The sequence below is a fragment of the Erigeron canadensis genome, chromosome 7 (genome assembly GCF_010389155.1).
Source record: "Erigeron canadensis isolate Cc75 chromosome 7, C_canadensis_v1, whole genome shotgun sequence".
Classification (NCBI taxonomy): Eukaryota; Viridiplantae; Streptophyta; class Magnoliopsida; order Asterales; family Asteraceae; genus Erigeron; species Erigeron canadensis.
The window spans coordinates 4,449,932-4,474,892 of record NC_057767.1 but is presented as its reverse complement, the minus strand read 5'-3'; the positions used below and the strand labels follow the sequence as shown (position 1 = coordinate 4,474,892).

General features: G+C 33.2%; 3 protein-coding genes across 3 annotated transcripts; all 3 read right to left on the bottom strand.

Moving 5' to 3' along the window:
• Positions 1-296: 296 nt before the first annotated feature.
• Positions 297-4,581, bottom strand: LOC122607479. Its single transcript, XM_043780458.1, has 6 exons — positions 4,346-4,581; positions 2,590-2,635; positions 2,255-2,384; positions 1,748-1,824; positions 1,485-1,585; positions 297-626 (listed from the first exon to the last, which is right to left on the bottom strand). Exons 1-6 carry the CDS (start codon positions 4,475-4,477, stop codon positions 564-566), a joined length of 549 nt encoding a protein of 182 aa, XP_043636393.1. The 5' UTR covers positions 4,478-4,581; the 3' UTR covers positions 297-563.
• A 2,692-nt stretch (positions 4,582-7,273) lies between these two features.
• LOC122607151 (nucleotide pyrophosphatase/phosphodiesterase-like) lies at positions 7,274-13,424 on the bottom strand. The gene is made up of 12 exons (XM_043780074.1): positions 13,164-13,424; positions 12,100-12,191; positions 11,930-11,999; positions 11,713-11,835; positions 11,515-11,607; positions 10,973-11,102; positions 10,817-10,898; positions 10,574-10,706; positions 10,253-10,458; positions 9,760-9,885; positions 8,424-8,733; positions 7,274-7,848 (listed from the first exon to the last, which is right to left on the bottom strand). The coding sequence occupies exons 1-12, from the start codon at positions 13,386-13,388 to the stop codon at positions 7,543-7,545; spliced, it is 1,896 nt and encodes a 631-aa protein (XP_043636009.1). The 5' UTR covers positions 13,389-13,424; the 3' UTR covers positions 7,274-7,542.
• A 2,992-nt stretch (positions 13,425-16,416) lies between these two features.
• Positions 16,417-20,374, bottom strand: LOC122607928. Its single transcript, XM_043781001.1, has 5 exons — positions 20,044-20,374; positions 18,328-18,561; positions 18,165-18,243; positions 17,631-17,709; positions 16,417-16,817 (listed from the first exon to the last, which is right to left on the bottom strand). Exons 1-5 carry the CDS (start codon positions 20,317-20,319, stop codon positions 16,742-16,744), a joined length of 744 nt encoding a protein of 247 aa, XP_043636936.1. The 5' UTR covers positions 20,320-20,374; the 3' UTR covers positions 16,417-16,741.
• Between the last annotated feature and the right edge of the window lie 4,587 nt (positions 20,375-24,961).

The following is a 24,961-nucleotide window of genomic DNA, read 5'->3' as shown; positions in this document are numbered from 1 at the left end:
GCCACTAAAAGTGTAGACAATATTGTTGTTGTATCAAACAGAACCGATCCGCCCAGGTATCAGATTGATATAATTTGTAACTCATTCATTAAAAAAAATATATTTAATTTCTTAAGACATTCCAAAATTCAACCAAAGAGATTTTGGCACCTCAAAGAGTGAATGAGTTACAAGTCATATCAATCTTGCTAACAAAAAGAGTTGTCGGATACACAAAACAAATAAAGCTTCGCGTAATCCATGATTCAAGTGTAACCAACACAAAGAAGAGATAAAAGGCTTACAAACAAGTAACATTTCATGAGAATAACTTCATTACTGAATTGTACCCCAAATAAACATAAGACATACAGGATTACTTAAGTTATATAGTACAACCTCTTGTGCACCTAGTAAGCTAGTAGTAGTTGGTCACATAATACAAAATCCGGATGCCCGAAAAAGTAAATAAATTAACGATATGTAGCACCCCCATATCATTGATGCAGCCAAAAGCACAAGTAAATGTGGCAATTTTCCCAGAATAAGAGTGCATTCCACATATTGATACTAGGGCCTTATTATTATTTGGCTGCAGAAGAGCTTGCGGAACCAGTAGTAGCTCTCAGCCGTGCAATCAGTTCATCCTGTAAACCACAAATTCAATAAAAGTATTAGTTCACAGCTCAGACCATACTAAATATAGTAGAAAATCATCAAGTGTCTATACACAATATGCATGGTCCAAGTCTTGCTTAACCAAGTATGATCACAAGGAGTTCACACAACTCACAAGGCATTAAATCAAACCAACATTTTTTACAGCACAGATATTAGCAACATATTTTACCTTATGGTCAAGGGCCACATTGTACTACTCAATAACTCAAAGCTAGATATCAAATTAAACGACATCGACACTTTTTGTCTAAAACTTTCTACACATGTCGTTTCAAGTAAAATCTAGCAAGGTATACCTGCTTGACCATTCAAATATTCCTTTCGTATACAAACAAAGTTGACCTGACCGAACCAGAGAGCCACACCATTAAACCTAAAACAAACGATCTAAAGGTTGTTCGATTTTGCAGATCGATTTGTTTGTTTCGTATATTTATTTGGGAGTTATTGATTTTGTAGGTACAGAGTTATCTTCGTATTTTTTGTAAGCCATGCACAAATGCACATTTAGTAAGACTTTACATAAGATAAAAAACTGATTAAATTACAACCTACTTTTGTCTTTTATTAATAGACATTTACTACCGATTTCGTAACATATGCACAATTAGTAAGAGTTTTGTAGCTACGGAGTTATCTTAGAGTTATCTTCATATTTTTGTAAGCAATGCACAAATGCACATTTAGTAAGACTTTACATAAGATAAAAAACTGATTAAATTACAACCTACTTTTGTCTTTTATTAATAGAAATTTACTACCGATTTCGTAACATATGCACAATTAGTAAGATTTTTGTAGCTACGGAGTTATCTTAAATGTACCTTCTTCCCTCTCACCGAAAGACCTCTCTCCTTTAGAAGTGCACGAAGTCTCTCCACGGTCAAACTTTGGAGGTTTTCAGGTAATTGTGATTTAGATCCATCTGCATGGTGAAACAATGTCACTAGATACTCAAAAAACAGAATACATCAGTAACCATGTCATGCAACACATAATTGATATCATGTTTGCCACCATATAGACCAATATATTGATCAATACAGTGGATCTTAAGTCACATTATATAATTAATTATTGTTCAGACCTTGCCGTGAGCCATTTTGGGTGGTTGATGCTGCCCTCTTAGCAGAAGCCCGACCTTCCACAACTCTTTCTGGGGCCCTAAAGATAGGAAGACAACAGGATAAATAAGCATAACACAAAAACTAGAGGTTGCAATTTCAATCCACTTCTAATGGGTCAAGCCGGTTGGATTTTAACTAGAAGAACGAGTCAAATGGGGCGAACAGGTTAAGAGTCATCCCAAGTGTATTTAAGATGCACTATAAACCCCAAAAGTGCTTTACTAAGAGCCTGGTAAGCTTATTTTGCTATTAAAAGAATATGATGATCATATTTACCATATCATATATTGTGAAAAATTAATAAAATTTTTGTATACAAATGTGTTTGCAGGTTGGCCAAGCCCGTTTTGACCCCTAACTAAATGCTGTGCAACCGGCCCAATTAGGCACAGGAATAACTAAATACCAAATGCCTTAGAGATGACATCAAGCATAGTCAAAATATAGGCACACGATGTATAAAATACCTTTTTCTTGAGCTCTCACTTGCGGATACACCCTTAGCACCCTTTGCAGTTGTTCCACTCTTCTGTTGTTGCTTAAGCAGAAGAGATCGAATCAGTATGTTCACCTGATCGGTCTTTATAAGCTGATTTTCTGATTACAAAAGAAGTATCCAGTCAAGTCTTTATCATTATTATATCAAATACCTTTAAGATTTATTGTTATTATCATATTTACAAGACAGTTGCAAAATAAAACTAAAAATTCCCAAAGATGACCATCTAGTCATCAACCATTACGTACTTCTACTGCAAGTGTAACATATACTACGTACTAAAAATGAATAGTTGAAGATTACCCGGGGGTGAAGTATCGTGATCAGTAACATAGACCCGCATTCCACCCTGTGTGATTGCATAAGACACAAAACAACTGATGAAAACCGGAAGACGAAATATGCTTTGAAATGGATAACATGATTGATTGGTTTTTTTCTTACTGAATTTATGACATGACAATGTTATCACCAAAAACTTGAAAAAGGAACTTGGGATAGAGAGCTGATTGTAAAAGATTTCATAGCCTAAAAGTAGAATCAATTGATACAAACTACAGTAGATTTGACAAATTAATGTTTGAGTAACTCTTCATTATTCCAACATTTTTTTATTCAAGTTAACCCTCAGGAGTGACATATGACATCCTTTGGGCGCACTTTGTTGTGTAATTCAAGTAAACTTCAAATATCTGTTTGTTACTTAAACTTTCAAAGTACATACAAAGAGACATATCGAATGTGAAAAAAGCTCACTATTTGAGGCAAAACATTCCATCTTCCATGAGTATATGAACACAATATACTTATCGTGTATCAGATATGGAAGTTACTTATAACTTTGGGCTAAGTGAACCAAAATATATCCAACTAGTCATGTCTTGCTACAGTGTGTATCACATTTCTGAACCTAGCTTTGGGTGTATCCTTTAAAAATTATTCCTTTGAAACCAACCGACCCTTCCCCAAGGTTCACCCCAGACATTTAGCACTTGCCTTCGGTACCAACCTATGAAGTTGAAAACAAATTCGAACACATGACCTATTTCTAGAAAATTCCTTCATAGTGGCCCCACAAAGCAGTATTATGCACAATAGTAATACATGATAAGTTGGATACATGCACACAGTTGACATTATCATGTATCAATTTGAAAACTATTTATAATTTAGGGCTAAGTATATCCAACTTATCACACATTGCCATTACCTGTATTACACTTCCAAGCTTTCTTTTGTGTGTATCCAACTTCAAAATTCTCGCCATTATATGTACTTAAAAATCTAGTAAACTCTTCATCAAGTAACGCGTAATCTATAAAATAATTTGCCAATACTTTTTGGCATACATGGCAACCAGATAAGCTTCCAAACCTTCTTCTGGTTTAAACTTTATAAGAGGTCATAGAATATACACAACTAGATTCTAAAGTTGGGTACACACAAAGAAATTCTGAAAGTACCATACGCATAATAGCAATACATGATAAGTTAGATACATTTCTAATGTACATTGTGCACAATGCACGTTAACATTTATCAATTTCGAAACTATTTAAATCTTAGTGCCAAGTGCACTGTAAAATGTATCCAACTTATCACATTTCAATGCCATCTCTATGCTCTATAGCTTAGGACAAGATTCTGGTTCACCTCTTCATCAAGTAACCGATAATCATTCGTTTTTTTTCATCACTACATTTTTTGTTGACATGACAACCAACTAAACATCCAAACTTTCTTTATATTTACATATCATACAAGGTCACCAGAAACATATACTCGCTTACCATTTAAAGTTTCCGGGACATACGAAAGAAGCTATCAAGGTATGATACACATAATAGCAAAAAACATGACAAGTTGAATGCACATTTATATGCAATTATCCCTATAAATTACCATAAAGTTTACAACTTTCTAGATTTTCTAGCTACACAACCCAAGAAATTTCAATTATTTACAAGGCCCATAAAAGATAAAGTAAATTTTCAAACATATAACTCATAATTTATACAAAAAATTGAAACTTTAATTGTAAGAAAATATTAGAAGTTACCAAACTGGAGGAAATGACAGGAGAAGAAAAAAGGCCTTTAGATGGAAGATCAACAAGGAACTTTGAAGCAGTTCCGCTGATGGGGTGTTGGTGGTGGTGCTTTTTTGACGGTGGTGTTGCACGGCCGTCCATGGCGGCGGTTGTGGCCGGTTTTTGTCGGAAGATATATGATTTTGATTGATTTTTTTTTGATGCCCCAAAAGACCCAAGTTTTTATTTTTGAAATAATTGATAGTATACTTGTTTTAGAGGGTTAAATTCAATCAAACAAATTTTTAAGATGTTATTTCGATGCAAAGAATATCACATCGAAACTACAAGTGAAACTTTTAAATGTTCATTTTATTATACCATAAAAATTTTACTAAAGTTTATTACATTGCCATGTCATATGCTTTGAATAATAATGTTTTCGATTTTACTAATTAGTTTTATATTGTTTAGAAGATTATGTAGTAAAATTAAAGGTATGTGAATAAAAATTTTAATTAAGTACAAGTTTGAATTGTAAGATGTTAATCTAAAAGTTTGGTGACAGTTTTGTTAGATGTTTGATCATCGACAAATGTAAATCGCATACGGTTATCTCTCAATTAACTTCAACTTGTTTTATGCAGAGTTAGCTTGCATCTTTTTGCCACTAAACATGGAATAGGAGTCGAAGGTGCACATCAAGCTTGGAGCCATGTAAGCTCAACCATTGTTTTAGCAATAGTAAACTCAACCATTGTTTTAGCAATCGCTTTGTTTTCAAATTCAGCAGAAGACTGAGAAATTGTGTGTTGCTTGCGGATGGTCCATATGAGGCTAGTCCTACATAAATACCAAATCTCGCCATGTCAAGCATCAAAACAGTCAGTCCCTGATGTGTGAAATCTAGCTTTAAATTTATAAACACAATTTACCAAAAGACTGACTACTACACACTCATAAGCAATGTACCTGATCGCATGCAGTATAGTAAAAACTGGTAAGCCGAGATCGTTCACAAGGACTTTTATAAGCAATTGTAACTGTTAAGTGATTCAAGTAAAATGGGGGGGGGGGGGGGGGGGGGTTTGTGGCCGAATTGCCACTTTGCAAGTAATTAGTAAATTTTGTTAGTAATCCCTTAGGATTAATCGAAAGAAGAGTTTGTTGTTTAAAACAAGGATTTAAAGGTCATCCATCTTGATTTCGCTCGACAACATGTTGAGATTGCACATTTGATGAAGTTCAAATTCAATTTAGTGATTAAATGATCGAGACTCAAATTAATATTCAACCCCGTACCCGTCAGGTTTACAACTTATTTGATTCTCTTGTATAAATTAGTTTCATTATTAAGACCGGTACCCCGAGACGCCTTTTTATAATTTCTCTAATTCAACAATGGTTTTGATCATTTCAGATAACAATTATGTCTATTGATTGTACCCAACCATCAACCCATTAATTCTTATTAATTATTAATTACTTTCTACTGTACTCGTCATAGAACCAACTGCTCCTGACCAAGCAATCAAAATAACTTCTACCCAAACCCTAGTCGTCACTAAGTTTTGTATAAAAATCATCCGCAATCAATAATTAAATAACAAAGAGTTAATAGATCAAGATCACGACACAACGTTAAATCAAATCACTTGAATTATAAAATATTGTGCAATCTTTACATATTGTCTCACTCCATCAAGATGGATGAAAAGGCGATTAGCCACTCATATTAAAATACGAATAACAAATCAAATATAGAGAATTCATCGTTACCGAATACAAGGAATTGAAAACGAATAACGGAATTGATCCAATCGAGCGTGAGATCCTTAAGAATGGTTGAATACCAGAAAAACCTTCAAAAAGTGCTTAGAAATCGACTGGAAGTAAAAGTTAGGGTTTTAGAATAATGAAAAATGGTTTATATATGTTTCCAAAAATTTGCAGATTCGACACTCATTGTGGCGCAACAGCTAGTTGCGGCGCAATGAGGTTTGACTTTCATGTTGACTTTGACTTTCGTTGACTTTGTACTTGCTGAAGACTTGAGGCATTGCGGCTCAATAGACTTCATTGCGTGGCAACTAGATTTTCTGAGATTTCTATTGCGGCGCAACATGTGATTGCGGCGCAACGACCGTTGACTTTTGTTGACTTTCTTATTTCTTCATCCAAACGTTCCAGAATTCATCCGTTAGCAATCGTTTAAGCTCCAGAAAGTCATTTTCTCCAGATTTACGCTTACAAACCTGTCAGTCACCTGTAACACTAACAAATACTATAAACGCAACAATTGTATACAAAAACGACTCAACAAACATGCTAACTTAACAATATAAATCGTGAGAAATGGGTATAAAATACGACATATCAGTCCCATCTTGGACTTTCGAAGTATATATGAAATGTATAGGACCGTTTTGTCAATAGACATCATTAAAGACCAAAGGTTTGGATTTAAGGTTTGTTAAAGTAATCATGTCATACTCATTAGTCAAAAGTGCCACAAAGATAATTTCACAACGTTTTAATGATTTTCTGACGGTCCTACATAATAAGAAACGTTTTTTTGCAGATGTGATATTTAGTCGAAATAACACAACAAATTAAAGAGCATCAACAACATGAATTTTGTACAATAGCACGATACCTAACCGTTTTTTATCTGAAATTACCATACAAATATTTACTTCACTAAAAAATGAATTACAAAACACACAGACTAAATTCACATCGTGATGGCCACCATGCCGAGAAGAAAACTGATGCCTGAGGCACGGTTTGCTAGAACCGGCATGGTGAGGGGTGATCATGCAGAATGTGGTAACAATACTGACCACTATAGTGATAACTGATAACAATACATAACTCTAAAACAACCTACAAGGCTATAAATATGTTAATCCAGTGGATATGTACAGACTACCAACGTATCAGAATAATGTGGCCTTCTGTGGAAATTGTACAAACTTAATTTAACATGTTTAACTGCAATAGTTCTACAGGGAAATAAAACCACAAATTGTACAAATTTAATTTTACATGGTACAAAAACGTTATTAATGACTATGATCTATCAATATTCATTCATGAAACAATAGGCTTTGAGTTTCTGGGTACAATGTATATAAGCTTTACTAACCTGCAAGCTGACCATATAAACTTAATGTGTTCAGGTAAGGGGCAACGCCAAATAAAGTACAAATAACTTGCATATCTATTTAACTTGCTAAAGTGGTAGGTTCACACCCGTCATGCACACATGCCAAGACATCCCTATAGTCTCTTGTAATTGTGAAGTTATCATAAACAAGTCCATCCCGACTCTTCTTGTACTCGAAAAGAAGTGAAGAGTGGTTAAATGCTGTGAGTTTTACAAACCCCCAGTCATGATCTTTATACAAACTCCAAACTGTATCAATCGTAGTAAAATCCGACAAATGACTTCCTCCTCCACCAACAACAACATGGATCGTACCATTGACGGTGCCAGAATAAGAATACCGTTCCGGGTTGACACATTGGTTCTATGCCACCACATAATAATGTATCAGCAAGTAGATATAACTCAAAAAAGTTAGGTAGGGGGATTAAATACAAGTTACACAACTCTATCACAAGTAACATAATGGACGTGTTGGGTAACAGGAGAGAATGGGCACGGCTAAAATTTAGTGATCTTTAAGTACTGGTTGAGACCATATGGGTCAGGTTGACCCGGAAACTAGGTTATTAGTTATTTCAACAATAATATAGTTACATAAGACAGTTTAGGAGGTTGTATGAATTTAAAAAATACAATGGACAACTTTCAACCCATTTAATTTGTTTCCTTTTTTTTATCTGATCCTTCAAAGTTCAAAAAAAAAAAACTTTTTTTTTTGAGTTATCTTGTTTGAGAAACCATCTAAATCACTGTTCTCTATGTCTGTCAGATTTATTGACAAAAAGTGTTCTGGATCAACCAAAACGTACAACTATTAACCTGTTTACACAACCCACCCATTATGCTATCCTAGTATGTGTGACTGTTTTTTGTCACTAGTATCCGGCTATCTGCAAGATATTATATTTAGAAACAGAAAGGACAAATCATGAATACCTGGTATATAGGACAGGTCCTTTCATAATTATGGACATGTCCATAAAATGCAATATCCACCTTGTATTTCTGCCAAAGCTTCTGCAAATGTTCTCTTCCCATGGGCTCTTCAAATGAACCTTCCTGGGCATACCAGTCATTTGAAGAATAGCCAAGCACACGATGAGCAGAGAAGATCAGCCATGGCTGTTTTTTTCTGTCAACTGATGCCAGACACTTTTCTATCCATGCATACTGTTCCGAACCCTCCCTCCAATCATGCTCTGAATCTGCTATGCAAAAGTGAAACATCCCATAATCTGTTGAGTACCTGTTACCAGTCAACAATATTACCTTAAGTAAAAGTTGCATGATGTAATTTGTAATGATTAAGATACACAGGTTGAGACTAGTATGCGCTACAGGCGGCAAATTAAACCCAATTATGGGTAAATATCTCGACTTTGTAGGTGAAACTAGTGCCATTTGCCATCTAGTATGATTGTGATTTACTTGAGACAAAGGGGTTCTGAATTATGATTAAGTATGAGTTAGGAGAGTGCGGAGTGCACACTCGTTTAAGCTAACTAGACTCACTAAATTGAATGGTTGTGTTTATTAGTTGGTGTCTTTTTACCAGAGAACACACATGACACATGTTCGTGAAGCAGTTGAAATTATTTAGTGAAAAGACAGCTGTTTGCAAAACGGTGAAACCATTCATGTGCAGCAATTCTCCAACAGGTACAGCCTTTCATGTTCAAAAGATGTAGCCTTTCAAGTAGTAAATAATGATTCTTGTCTCAAAATAGCCACGAATTTCCATACATATACTCTTTGTTCTTGATTCTAATCTTAATTGCCTATACTGGAGTTTCAACATTTGTCTTATCACATTTAAAGATTCATGTAACCCTGAGGCAATACATAGGGTTGATATAGGTTATTGCATAAACGTGTACACAACTCGAAGGTTTATCCGGTCCTACCCAAACCCTATTTACCAACAGATTTTGGTTATACCTTGCCTCTAACAAGTCAAAAGTGTTATTAGTGATCTGTTCTAAATAATTACAGATTTTTGACCCAGCCAAACCTGTCCAACTTGCCCATTTTGCCACCTCTATTGAAGAAAAATCACAAATGTCAAAATGAAATCTAAAATCTTTTAAAATTTTTGGGCAATCACTCATGGGGAAAGAGTTAACTTAAGATAAAAAAATTCAAAAAGGGAGTTGCAGTTACTTTGCGACACTTTGAAATCGTTTCATTCAACTTATGCATATAGGACTACATTTGGTGTTTCGTCGCTGTCTATGTATAACACGACAGCGATTTAGAAGACTGTCTTTCTTACCAAAATTTAGCTCTATTCTCTGCAGGAACATAGTACATGGTCTCAGCAGGCACACCACACTCCCCACCTGAATCTTTAGTATTGTAAAAGCCTCCAGAATTGGGCCAAGACCGTTCATGGTTGCCACTGCAGAGAAAGCATGTTCATGTTAGTTTACAGAGAAACTTGGACCCTTCTAATTAGAAATAACCCTTCTAATAAAGGTCAAATACAAAATATTATTGAAGGAAATGGTCAAAAACATTAAACTTGCCCAAAGTGTCTCTTTAAAGCATAAAACCTGCTGAATCATATTAATCCGATATCAAAAAGTAAATACTGAAATGAAACTATTTTGAAACAATTACTATTTTATAGATTATTTGAAAGTGAACAAAAGTTGATTCAGATCAAAGTCAAGCATCAAAACAACCGACACATTTTGACCCATTACTCGAACTGCCTGACCTGCCCATTTTGCAACCTTTATAAATTATAAGTACGAAATTCAAACCTTGCAACCATGTAAGGCTTTATTGATGCAATGGGTTCAACTTGTGCTGTGAACTGGTCCCACTGTGAGAGATATCCATTTGCATATGGCATATCCCCTATATGGAAAACTATGTCATAGTTATCAAGATCACTGATTAATTGGTCAGTAGTAATAAGTGCTCCAGGCTGATAACAAGCATACTCGTTTGAGCCATCACGTTCTGCCTGAAAGATAAATGGCATTTTTATTCATTTTAGTTCGGTTATAAATGCTAATAATTATTTAAAAATAAATGTAGATGTGATACTGGAGTAATAGAAAAGTTACAACAGATACTACCTTCCCCATGTCACCAAAAATTATAACACGCTGCAATGAATCTTGTCCTGGATACGGGGACGATTTGAATGAGTACATTTTACTCCAAACCACTGATCCATTCACCAGCATATGCCCGATTCTATAATTATATCTGGAAAGTTGACACAACAAAAGTCCGGTCAGAATATAAAATGTTAAATAAGAAAATTAGCATTAACTTTCATATATCTGTGGATCATTATAATTATGAAGAGCACGTACATAGTGTTTGGCCACAATTCCTTTAGGAAACTAGTGTGTATAAAACCAGGATCACGCCATCCAACCGTACGTGCAGGTGGACCTGCAATGTAAGATGGTAATGACTACAAATACCAAAGAAGAAAGTAAAAATTATGCATAGATGTAAGAGTTTACCACACATGCTGCCACGAGTAAATGTCAATGTTCCTGCTGGAGAACGCTTAGGAGTATGGTCCTTCCAACCCCACTCGACAAATGGAACGGCTTCATCAATGTTGTACCCACTTGTCCAGGTAACTGTCATCTGCTCACACACCAAAAGTAAGACAATGCATCCAAAAGCCAGTTGTCATTAACAATCATGGAAAATAGAGGTAGCAGTTTCAACCCTTTTACTTGCATCGATTTAGATTTATTTTCTGTCCCAAATGAATGCAAACCCAAAATTAAGCTAAAAAAGAAAAAATGGATCGAAAAGGTTGGGAACTCCAACTTTAAGGCGTTGAAATCTGGAAGTCCCTCAAAGTCTCCTAAATCATTTTCAGTTTTAGTTTCGAATCTGGTTTTCATTCACAAGAAACTTACAATAAAGACAACAACAAACTAAAATGTTAGTGAGTCAACCTATCCTAACTCACCCGGGCTCTTTACTAAATATAATCCATTTTGACCCATTATTTCACCCGTCTATCTTTCCACCACTACAAGAAACATACCTCATCCCAAGCCTTTCCATGAGCAAGGCGTGGATAAACAGGAGCCTTAGGATTTGCAAATGATATGGGATCTGAAACAGCCAGCAATTTTGGCTGTATTCCAAATAACATAATTAGTCAAAGAGAAGGTATCATCACCAACTCAATTATGTCAATAACATAAATGTAAAACACATTAGAAACAAAGTAATTCCTTACATTTTCCAGCCCGCCGGAAAATAATGCAAAGGAGAAATCCGCTCGCTGATTGATAATCTGGAAACTCAATGTAGCTTTTCCTGTTGTTACATAATTGGAATTGGACTGGTTTGCAAACATGTACTGCATTGGAAATGTTTCATGTGAATGTCTAGGTGGAGCAAACCACATACAGAAACTTAAATCTCAAAACCCAAGTTACGTTTATCGTGCATACTTTTATCGGGGCTGTGCATATGCAAGGAGCCTCATGTGATTTTCCAGATACAGAGTAGCAATCTGATGCACTGCCATTATCGCACAATTGATCAGACATTTGAATAAACCTTTAAACAGATAGGCGAATATGTTTCAAGGGAATGCAGGAATCTAATATATAAATATTACTTGAAGTTTGCTGGTGAAAAAACACCAACCCAGTCATTCTCGGATGGCTCTGGGTACTTGAGCTCCACATTGACCCATGCAGTATCCTCACCCTATTATCAAATGATATTATATGCCAATTAATCATAAACATGAAAACTAACGGAACCTAATTCAGAATTTGAAGACATGGAGCTACTAAACAACAGTATATGAGATCCCGTATATCATCTCTACAAAAAAAAAGAAGTACTCATCACAAAACACGTTCTGCAGATAAGGGGAACACTTTCTGCCAAGTACAGACCTAGTGTTTGGGTTTGCTTATTTATAAGTACTTTTCTGCTGGAAAAAGTAAGCAGGTACCAACCTGCTTATTTTTAAGCTTATTGCTTAAAACAACAGAAAATAAGCAGATAAAAGCAATCCCAAATACCACTTTTAAAATGACAAGTTTATTATCTTTTTGCCTTTTTGGCTACACTAACAAGCACAGTTTCAGTTAGAGCATACATCACACTGTACTGTTCTCTATTGCATTTGGAAATCTATTGAGATGGCAAGCCTGTATTGATAAGAGAAAAAAAAAACCCAAAAACTAGTCTATACATAGGAAGCAGATGTGGAAGATACCTCAGCTTAAAACACACATAAATTTTCACCAGGGTGAAGTAAAAGATCCCGGCCATCCCACTGAAACGTCATGACAGTCCTACAATTGTAACTCAAAGACTGGGCCAAATTCCACTCTTAGGGATCCAAATTTCAAACTTCCTATAATTTCAAGACTTTTCTGTTTTTGTTCTTTTCCTTTTTACTGTCATCACGCCGAAAACAGTCTATCTCGTTAACTATAACTTTAGCAGCATCAGGGCTAAGTATCGAAAAGATGTTCAGAACTATAAAGCAAGCTATAGACACAACATTCCACAATTCAACAACAAAACTCAATCCTTTCAGGGGCAGAGTCCACAATTCATATAGTGCTAAACACCCAACAATCCAAGATTCAACAGAAGGTAAAAAAAGATTCAAACTTTACACATACCCAGTAAAATAAAATATAAAAAAGTAACAATCTTTACCTTCACACCAAGCAGAACAGGGTCAACCTTAACAGAAGCTGATTCATGAAAACCAAAAACAGCCTTATGAATAGCAATCTTGGAAAGTGGTTGTTCATCAGTAACAAACCCATGTCTACCAGAATTACTGCTTATAAAAGTAGAGTAATATGAACCATAACATACCCTCCAGTAAAAAACCTTGGAAAACAGTAAAAATAACAAGACTTTGATGAAAGTGTTCATGTTTGGCACCGAGGTGTTTTGTCAAACAGTTGGTGTGCACATGTTTAAAATGAACAAAGTTTCCATTTTATTTTATTAATGTGCGTGTGAATAATATGGATCGCAGATTCATTAAAGTCCACGTAACAAATTCAGCAAAGATGCATTTTGATACCTACTCACGGTTAAAATTAATTCAGAAAAGATGCAGTTTGATACCTACTCACGGTTAAAATTAATTCAAAAAAGATGCAGTTTGATACCTACTCACGGTTAAAGTTAAAATATAATTAACCCCCATAAGTGATAAAGTAAATGAGATTATAATTGAGGTAGAAGATTCAGTTGAATTGTATTTTAACTTTTTTTTAAAAAATTGTGCGAAGACAATGACTTTATTAATGGTGTGATGGTCGCGATGACGGATGATGGAGATAGTGATTGTAATTAATGGAAAAGTAATTAATCTAAATGAGAGTAGTAAAAATATTTTAGCTGATAAAAAATAGAGATGCTAAGTTAACTCATTAAAGATAAAATAATGGTTACTTTTAAAAAAAATAAAAATAAAATAGAACAATCATTTTACACCTTTCAAATATCTAAAAAAATGATTAGAAATTTTATATAGTTGTATAAAGTATAGATGATGCAATGAAAACCCAATTGATTCAATAACACTTGGGAACATTAAATCTTTTTCAAGTACATAATGTGACACAAAATCTTTACTAGTTACATACATGATCATTTCTGATAACAAATTTATATTTTGAACCCATTTATAATGACGAACGTGACTATTGCATTCACAAGTATTTTTTATATTTGTCAATTAGACTATGGAAAACACCTTGAGTTTGATTGATATCAATCGCGAGGTGTGTCCTTTTTTCATGATCAAAATAAGTAAAGTAAAGTAACTCCCAATGCCGTCTTCTACGGGTTTTAGGTCTCAATACCGTCTTCGACGGTGTATGGGGGAGGTTGATATGTAGACAGTCTTACCCCTACCAAAGGTTAAGAGGCTGCTTCCAGGTTCTACCATAAGTAGAAAAGGACCTCCAGCCTTGCTGGGCATGAGGATCGAACTCATGACCTCTGTTTCTAGAGGTATGAGCTTCAACCACTGATTCAACCCAGTTGATTTTTTTTTCTTTTTTTTCATGATCAAAATCAATCCTAATAATTTTTGTACACACTTAGATAGTAATTTATTGGTAGTATCATATTGTAACCTAATACTTGTAAGAGGCAAGTTTGACTCCTCAAGGGCTCAAGGTCAAGACAACACTCTAATCCGTGTTCATTATCTCAGCGATGATCAATCACTTAAACATAGGGGTGTTATCGAGCCAATCCGAGCTTGATCTCGACAAGGCTCGAGCTCGGCTCGAAAATCGTTTGGTAGACTCGAGCTCGGTTCGATAGTTCGATGAGATTTTAGTATGTAGGCTCAAGTTTGATGAGATTATAGTTACAATATGGCTCAAGTTCGGCTCTGAAAAGGCTCAAATTTAGCTTGTTATTTCTATAAATATGGCTCGAGCTCGGCTCGAATGTAAACTTGATTATCCAAGTATGTGGACTTGATTATTTAAATACTATATATTATATATATATTATATTGAAAGCTCGATAATAGCTCGACTCGTGAGCTCAAGTTGCTTAATAAAAACTGGACTCGATCATCATACTCGTGAGCTTGGGCCGTTAACGACCCAAGTTTTGGCATGCAAAAACTCAACTCCTATACTCATTAGCAAAAACACAATGTTTTAAATACCGGTAATACCGTTACCGGTACCGGAGACAACGCCGGTATTTTAAGTCCGACATTTTTTTGGTATTTTCACTATTCAATACCGGTCGGTATTTCCGGTATTCCCGGAATTTTCCGGTATTACCATACCGGTATTTCCGGTATTTTTAAAAAATAAATTTTGATTTTTTTTTAAATTATTTTTTTGATACTTTATTGTTATTTTTTGTTATTTGTGAATTTTAAAACTTATATTTTATTATAAAATACATATTTGGTATTATTTTTGAGTCAATTATAATTATATTTTGACTATTATTGTTAAATTGTAATAAGTTTTATAGGATTTTTACACAAAAAAAATGATAAATTAAAAATAGTCGTACAGGCCGGTATTTCCAGTAATACCGGAAAATTTTTTCACGCCGGTATGCCTAAAATACCGGTTTTTAAATCATTGCAAAAACATGTTCACGGGCAACCCCAAGCCCCTGATTGCAAGTAATGAGTCTCTTAACTAATCAACAGCCCAAGCTCTCAAAGGAATTACTTCGATCAGCAACAAATCCATCATTTATTTCATACCAAGACGTTAAATCTTGTTTCATATTAACTTTGGTCTATAAACAACGATCCAACTTTCTACGGATGCGGAAAATAGAGATTTAGAAGTTTCATGTTGACCACTTTTGATAAATTAGTCACCATGATCACATTCAAGAAGATTGAATGATAAGGATAAAACATGAAAGCAACAGTTATCACTTGAACCCCATCTAACTAATATATGCACCATGAATTGGAATGTTTCGTTTTCAAAAGCGCATATTTGAATACTGTTTGGCATAGTAAGCTTCTGATCATGGTTGTAGAGCATCACCCTTAAGTCGGGGAATTCATGGCAACTGTTGAAGAAATTGACTATATGCCTATATATATATAGAGACAATGCTCCACGTTTAAAAGTGTGGAACACCTTCATCATTACAATCAACAGTTTGCATTACTTCTACCAGTTCTACGTATCTGATTATGCCAAAAGGGTACTTTGATATCATCTTCTTGTTAGCATAACTAAATGATGGTTATAGGAAACACATATTTGTAAGTAATGTTATATTCAATTAACACTTTATATCTAGGTAAAGGTTGGCCTTTTGAGCGGTGCATGATCACCTTTTGCATCACATCATCAGATATGTGAGTCTCTAAATTCAGTATAGGCAATACATTCAAGCGGTGCATGATCACCTTTTGCACATTTTTATAGGTTAGGAATAACAAACGACCAAAAAAACCGCTTTTATGTTCTGTAAGAGATTAAATAATGAAGTCTTATATCCATATATCATGATAGCATCGTGGCTTTCACCTTCAAAATGACGCTGTTTAGATGGCAATACAAACACACCATGCGAATGACTGCTAGCATTGACATATGTTTACATCTTTGTGCTACTACGGTAAGCTGCTCTTCTAAATTCTAAATTTCCTACAGGGAGGGCACAAGAGGGTCAAGTCTGGCTTAGTAACTAAACAAGCATAATTACATTTGTACCACTCATAGGCTGTGGACGGTCCCTTGTACATTGTGCTGATAGACATATGTCACTCATGGCCCTGCTATAGCATTTGTAGCTTCTTGATTTTGGAAGAGTGTAGCAAGCTGTTTCTCCATTTCAACCAAGCTGTAAAACACAAATGATTCAAACAGTAAACCACCATATCATAGTCAATACTCTCATCATCAAAATTGGGAATTTAGAAACATGTACTTAAGAATGAATAGAATATGGTAACATTGGATACGACTACATGGCTTTATTATACCACACCTTATTCTCCAACAAACAATTTACTAAAAAAAGAAAACATCCTAGATGTCTATAAGAGATACCAGGTAAATAATATACATGATCAGGTCAAACTGGCATCATTTAAAAACTACTAAAACAGATACCTATCAAACGGGTCAAAAGAGTCAAAACTCAAAAGTTGCAGAATGTTCATAAAACATTCGTACCTGAAAAACTAGATTTTTCTACTGATACAATAGAACTTGTTTTTCAAAATTTAACACACTTGGTACTTTGAATGGTGTTACAGGTCAGGCCATCCAAACCATTTCCACCCATACCTAGAAATATGACTTATTTTGACACTCACCAAGAAAAATGACTAAGTCAGTCTACCCGCCCCGCTCATTTTTGCAATCTCTATCATGATCGTAAAAATATGTGCAACTTTTGGATAAACACATTGATGGAGGTGTCCAGGTATCAGCAAACATCCAAAGTTTCTCGAAATATAATAATATAATAGTATATTGTAAACCAAAATCAAAGCTCTATGTATTTTGTAACAAATACTCGTAGAGTCGTAGAGAAAGATGCAAAAGGAAGATGATGCACTATTTTAAGAACAGTCTAAAAGAAACTTGTCACATTTAAAACTATATTTGTAAGGCATGTCAAATTATAAAGATTAAAAAATAATCTCACATCTCAAATTTTCGAACAGCTTCATTTCGTTTCACTAAGTATATTGGACTATCCTTTGGGAGCTTGGCCACTCTAGTACCTGCAAAATGAACAATACATAGTGCCAAATGCATACGAGCAGAATGAGAAACATTTTGACTTTTAACCTAATAAAGTGCAGAAAAGATAAATCAGTAATTTCAATCTATAAACCTATTGCCATTAGATTCAACATCAAGCATCAATAAACTCATAAAGGTGGTTTTGCAACCCAATAACTTGATTAAAATAAAATTTTGATTACGAAAAAAATAATATATAACTTTAGTAATCATACATGACACACTACTTAGTTTGTAGATATTCATTAATTTGAGCATAAATGTTACACACGATCCGACATATGTCAGGAAAAAACTCATTTTGACCAGCTACCTGTTCCATAATTCCACCTGTATTGCCACCTCAGATTTTGTATAGCACACAAGTTACACAGCTACACATCATGATCTAATGTAACCAATCCATAGAAAAGCAAGTTAGTAAGTTACATACGTGGAATCACGACTAGTGATCTCTTTTCCTCAGTCTTCTGAGCTATCGGAGAACTTATTTTAAGGGTAGTATGTAATCCCTGCTAAATAAAAGAGATGTTTTAAAATGTGCACTAGAAACTGAAAGTAAAGTTGGGTCACGAGATATGAGAATAAAACTTCACCTTCTTTTTCTCTTTCCTCTTCAGTATCTTCATGTGACATTTTTTGATGTAGTGCATTAGGTGATAACGGGAATGTCTTGAAGACAAATCATCCCTGACCTCTGGATTCTCAGTAAGCCAATCTATGATTTCTTTTGATTTAATTACCTCATCAGTTTTTAAAGTCTCTAACCATGTATAGATTGGCTTCCATTGATCAGAGCGCTGGAACTGAAAATAATATGGAGGCTTTTCCTAACAAAGAAAAAGGAAACCGTTTCACTATAATAAGAATATTATACAAGAAAAATGCTACTTAACATCACATTAACTGCAACACATATATAACAAGGGAAATGACTAATCCTCCTAACAAAATAGCCTAATAATCCTCCTAAAACTCTAAGAAGGTGACATGTAGTATCCACTAATTCTCTTTCCTAATCTTGCCACCTGATTTTTCCACATGTCATCATCCAATAATTAAGAGGATTTTTAGGCTATTTTGTTAGGAGGAATAATCATTTCCCATATAACAAATGCCATAAAATCTGCCATCAATACATAAGCTGATATCATATCCTAAATCAAAGTCATTGTCCTAACTGCTTCAACGTGAGATCTGTTATGGCTTTCATAGTACATAACAATTATTTAGAATGCCAACTGATGTCTATTATTTTCAAAGTTGTTAATAATATATTAATATAATAGTCAGTTCGATAATGCATCCCCAGACCAAAAAAAAAATAAACCAATTTGAAAAACTTCGATAAAAAGATGGATTTTTCTAACCATAGACTTAACACGCTAACACGCAGAACAGTGTTGTACATAACTATTTTTACGACGAGGTTATTTTTATAAATAAACACGTTTCTGCGTTCAGGCTATGGCTAGCATAATCCTAAAAGAATGGCTCTTTTTTTCCAAAATCAAGATACAAATGCACTTTTATAATACAAAAGTAACATATTTTAGAACCGAAAACAAAAGAGTACTCCTTTTCTTCAAAATCTGAATTCTAGTCCAACAGTTTGCTAAATTTCATTATTATGACTTCGGAAAAAGTTAAACCCAGTTTACATACACAAACCCAAGAAGAAAAAAAGTAACCCATATGAAAAGATTACACCTTTTCTTCTAAATTTGTCATTAAAACTAGAATTTATTACAATTTTGACTCCATAAAAAGTCAAAATCCCTAATTACATTACAAAAAATCAGTGTAAAATTATGCACATTTTTATATGATCATATATATCAGTCTGCCCACATAACTCCTAATGTCAAAAAGAAAAGCCGTCAGAGCAGCATTAGTGCATGACAACCGGAATCACATAACACGAATCACAAATTTCGGCTTACGGCAGTTTGGCTTCAAATATTAACATAAGCACACTAGGTATTTTATAACAATGATTTATGGGTTTATTTTAAAAGAAAAAAAAAAACAACCCAATTTTAAAAACACAAATTAAAAACATCCCTTTTCTTCAAAAAGTGAAATCAATCCAATTTCAACTTCATAAAGAAACAGTAATAAACTCCCTAATTTCAGTAAAAAAAAAAAAGTAAAGAAAAATAAAGATAAAAAAAAGAATATAATATAACATGTATACACACAACAACAATAATGAAACACAATCATGTCATGAGTGGGGGAGGTGGGATGCAGACAGAAAGACTGCTAACAATAATGTATGTATATATATAGATATATAGATATAGATATACCTCATTGGAAAGATTGCCATCATTCAAGAAAGAATTTAGCATTAGATAAACATCTGAAGAAGGCATTGATTTGATGTGAGCAGGCAGAGATGAAGTGTTGGATTGAAGCCATGAATCGACGTCGTTTTGGGTAAGTGGTCGTTGGAGAGTTGAAAGCCATGATCTGGCAAATGTTTCAAATTCATGTTGTTGTGTTTCTTGATCATCATCCAACATCATGTTGTTGTTGTTGTTGTTTTGGTCGTTGTCTTCTAGGGTTTCTGGATGTGTGTCCATTTTTTTTGTTTTTGCTTATATTTTTGGGTTTAGTAAATTAGTGATTTTGGCAAGTTCTACACTCCTTATGAAAACTACAGTCAATAAAATTAAAATATTTGGTAGCCAAATGAAGTTTTAGTCATAGTGTTATTCATTATGTGATTATTATTTTAATGATTAAGTTTTCTTAATGAGTAAATTCAACTAAATATGTTAAAAAGTACTAGCACGGTACTCGCGCAATACGACTGTATTTGTGGTCGTAACAGTGTAATGGTGGGGCGACTATTAGTGATAGAGACGGCATTGAGTAGTGTAGATAATTGATTTAAATGATTAATGAAAATATTTTAAAAGATAAAAATTAATAAGTGTAATCTAATCATTAATGTTAAGATGCCAGTAAATGTAAAAATATTTTTAGAGATGCTAGTGAAAATATTACATATTTCAACACTTTCAAAAATAATATGTTTTCTTTTTATATCTCTATCTTCTCTATTATAAATAAAGCAAAATTGTTGTATATAAGTATTTTTGGAAAATTTTTGATGTGGCAAACCCATAATTTATTTTAGAATACTTTCTTTTTAATTATGATGTCATATATACTTTGTATTATTTTTATTAAAAATAGTCCTTTAAATGTTTAATAAAGAATTAGAGACCTATATAATATTATAAATAAAATGCTTTTTTTTAATTACCTAATGTAATAATTACTCTTATTTTATAAATTATTATTGTGTTAGTTAATTCATTAGGTTAATAACAAACATTACATATATTTTTTAATATATATCTTTTATTTTTAAAATTTTATTAATCTACCCGAATTGAACCCGGGTTGATTAACTAGTATAAAATAGTATAGATTAACTAATCGTAATAATTCTTTATTTAACATTTTTTTCTGAACTACAAGTTATAAGTTAATTAGTAAAAACTTTTCATTGTTAAACACTACTTAAACATGAATTTTTGGTTTCTATAGAAGCAAGATATATTACTCGGACAATCCTCAAACAAACATTATGTTTTTGAACGCTTGTTTTTAATTATATAATTTATTAAGTTAAATGTATTGGTAGGAATAACGGAATATGTCTAACAATCAATATGTTAATACCGATAATGACACTATTAAAGAATGCTAAAATGTGATACGAACAAATATGAAATAATAATAATAGGATAAATATGACAATATATATATATATATTTAATATTGTAACATCCCAGATATAAAAAGGTAAATAAATTTAACCATTTTTATAGTTTTGACATTAAAGTAATTTTTTAGTATTTTATTTTTAGAAAATAGATTAATTTAGTTGAAACCCTTTATTTTTGTGAAAAACGTGGCTAAGGGAGGAAACACCTCTTTTACTTGATGATTCACCATTTCACTACACCAACCTTATTCCAACTACATCTTGATTCTTCTACTTAGTGTGTGTGATTTAATCTCAATTCCCATCTTGTAATCCAATTCTTCAAGAATGTAATTAAAAGATCGTTTGGTTCACAAAATATTTTTGAAAAGATTGAAATCCGTCAAATAAATTGGAATTTGATATAATTTGAATCTAAATATTTTAAAATATATTTTTGTGTTGTTTGAGATATTTCAATAGAATTCGATTAAAATAATTTTAATATAAATTATGTAGAATGAAAAAATCACAAAACTAGCCTTAATAATAATATATAATAATAGTATAACAATAACAACTATTCTGTAATATACACATTATATCGACGTATACACTTTCACAGCAAACCTCGATAGTAATACGAATAATATATTTACCATCATCTTTCTCTCCTTGACTACTGTATTATTCAAATGTATAAACAACAGCCGAAATAATAATAATAATAATAAAATACGCATATATATATAGTATACTTATAGAATTATATTATTATTTTATTAATAATATACACATAGATCTATGTCCATAAAATATACTTATGTCTGGTGAGTGATGGATGTCGGAAAATAGTGTTTTCCAGTGAACGAAGTTGGTGTTTAATCAAGGGTTGAAAAGGGAGGTACCGAGATGATAGCGGCATAGTAGTAAGCGACGACAAAGAAATTAGGGGTGTTTAATTGGTGTGGATGTGTGGAAGAAAATTGCAGGAACAATGAAAAGGAAAAAAGATAAAATATTGCTTAGAGGGTTTTATGGTCAAATAGATTCCATTGAAAATCTAAACTTTCGATCATTAAACCAAAGAAATGTTGAATTCTTCATTTCAAGGAATTCAAATAATTCCAATTCCATCATTTTACCAACCAAACATGTTTAAGAATGAAATTTAACATTCTAATTCCTAAAGATTCCAACAAACTCCATGAACCAAACACCCCCTAAGGGTTTGAAGGGAGTGGATTGTGTGGGTCAATATTTCGCAAGAGAGAAAGAGGGGAAATTCATTTAGAATCATCTTAAATTTTGTATTAAACCATGTTTGTCCTTAAAGTTAATTAATCAATCAAGTAAACAAAAACTTGAAGAAAAAAAAAATCAACTACGAATCAAGTAGATCCAAGTAAGGAGCACCATGCGGCGTATAGACTGTATTAATCAACACAATCAGGTAATTTTCGTTACTATAATTCCAAGATCACATGTACCTTTCATAATTCTTTTTTTACTCTTATATATACTTTTCACATATTCCCTTTCAATTCGTATAGTCACTTATAGTTCCCAATTCAACGTTATAACGATTTATCATTTTTCTTAACTTCATTTAAAAAAATTTGCATCTCAATTAATTCTTCAAGTATCACATGTTCTTGGTGTTACATAAAGTAGTGTCGACTAGCAAAAAGAGCAACCAGTCAATGGATAGCCAAAAATCCCGATCCTAATTGTGAAAAATTATATTATTATGACTTTATTACTTGTATTTTTTTTCTTAACATTTATTACTTGTATTTAAAAAATTGTGAAGAATGTAAAGTGATGAGTGTTGATGATGAGCGGGAGAATTTTTAAAAAAAGATATTATTGTACGTGATTTAAAAGGTGGGTTTTAGTAGTTTGTTTTTTGTTGCTACCTACTACTAGTAGCTTGTTGGGAACATCGTTGTTGTACTCTACTTCCATCTACTTACTCCACCGTGGCAGCAGCGTTGATGAATTTGATCGACTTCGATAAAAGGGGGATGAGAACTCCACCGCGGTCTAGTATTTGAGTTAGTTGATACATATGATGTTCCTAACAAGCTACTAGTAGTAGGTGGCAACAAAAATCAAACTACTAAAACCCATCTTTTAAATCACGTACATTAATATCTTTTAAAAGTTCTCCCCCTCTTCATCAACATTCATCACTTTACATGCTTCACAAATTTTTAAATACAAGTAATAAATGTTAAAAAAAATACAAGTAATAAAGTCATAATAATATAATTTTGTGTCTATTTCATAATTAGGACCGGGATTTTTGGCTATCGGTTGACTGGTTGCTTTTTTTGCTAGTCGCCACTACTTTTTGTAATACCAAGAAAATATGATACATGAAGAATTAATTGAGACACAAATTTTTTTAAGTGAAGTTAAAAAAAAATGATAAATCGTTATAACGTTGAATTGGGGACTAGAAGTGACTATACGGATTGAAAGGAAATATGTGAAAAGTATATATAAGAGTAAAAAAGAATTATGAAAGGTACATGTGATCTTGGAATTATAGTAACAAAAATTACTTGATTGTGTTGATTAATACGGTCTATACGCCTCATAGTGCTCCTTAGTTGGATCTACTCGATTTGTAGTTGATCAAGGACAAATATGGTTTAATACAAAAAGTAAGATGATTCTAAATGAATTGATTATCTGAAGTAAAAATGAAGGTCAAATATGTTTTATATTTTGTATTCAATCCTAAACATATCGGGTTCATAAATTCACACACAAATTTGAGCTTGGCAACTTATACCTAAGTTTAGTAGTTTACGTTGGTTAAAGCTAACGTATAAGATATGGGTCATTGGAAGGTGGACATCGATGACGACAGTGATGCCATGGTGGTAATGACATCAAAGTCACGACGGTGACGACAACAACATCATGGCAATGACGGAAGTAGTTCACGACAGGCATGGTTCACGACAGGCATGGTGTAGTTCAGTCACCTGGAGATTTATAATGATGGCAAAACAAATCAATTGATGCCCATTATGATCCATTATGAATCTGTGGAGAGTACTTATGTGGCCATTGTGACTCGTTCCTAAATACGAAAGTAACCATAGCAACCCAAAAATGTTTCAAAAACACACAAAATCACCAAATTCTATGTCTTCGGGTCATCATTGGCGACTCTAAATTTGACTAATATTTCAACTTTTATCATTTTAAAAAAAAAAATAAAAATCCACAATGGTATATTTCACAATTAATTTCAAACTTTGATATGAGTAACTCAAGAAAGAAAATTAACAAACTTTAAGAAAGAATTTGAAACTTGAAAGTGACAAAAAAAAAATACTTTTATAAAATACTGATTTCATAACAATCTTAATCTTAATATATACTATAAGACAGTTGAACTAATAACTTATTAACCAATCACATCGTTCAATTTCATTAAATTGATTCTCGCTTATGTCATCATTTAGATTAACTATAAATTAAAAATC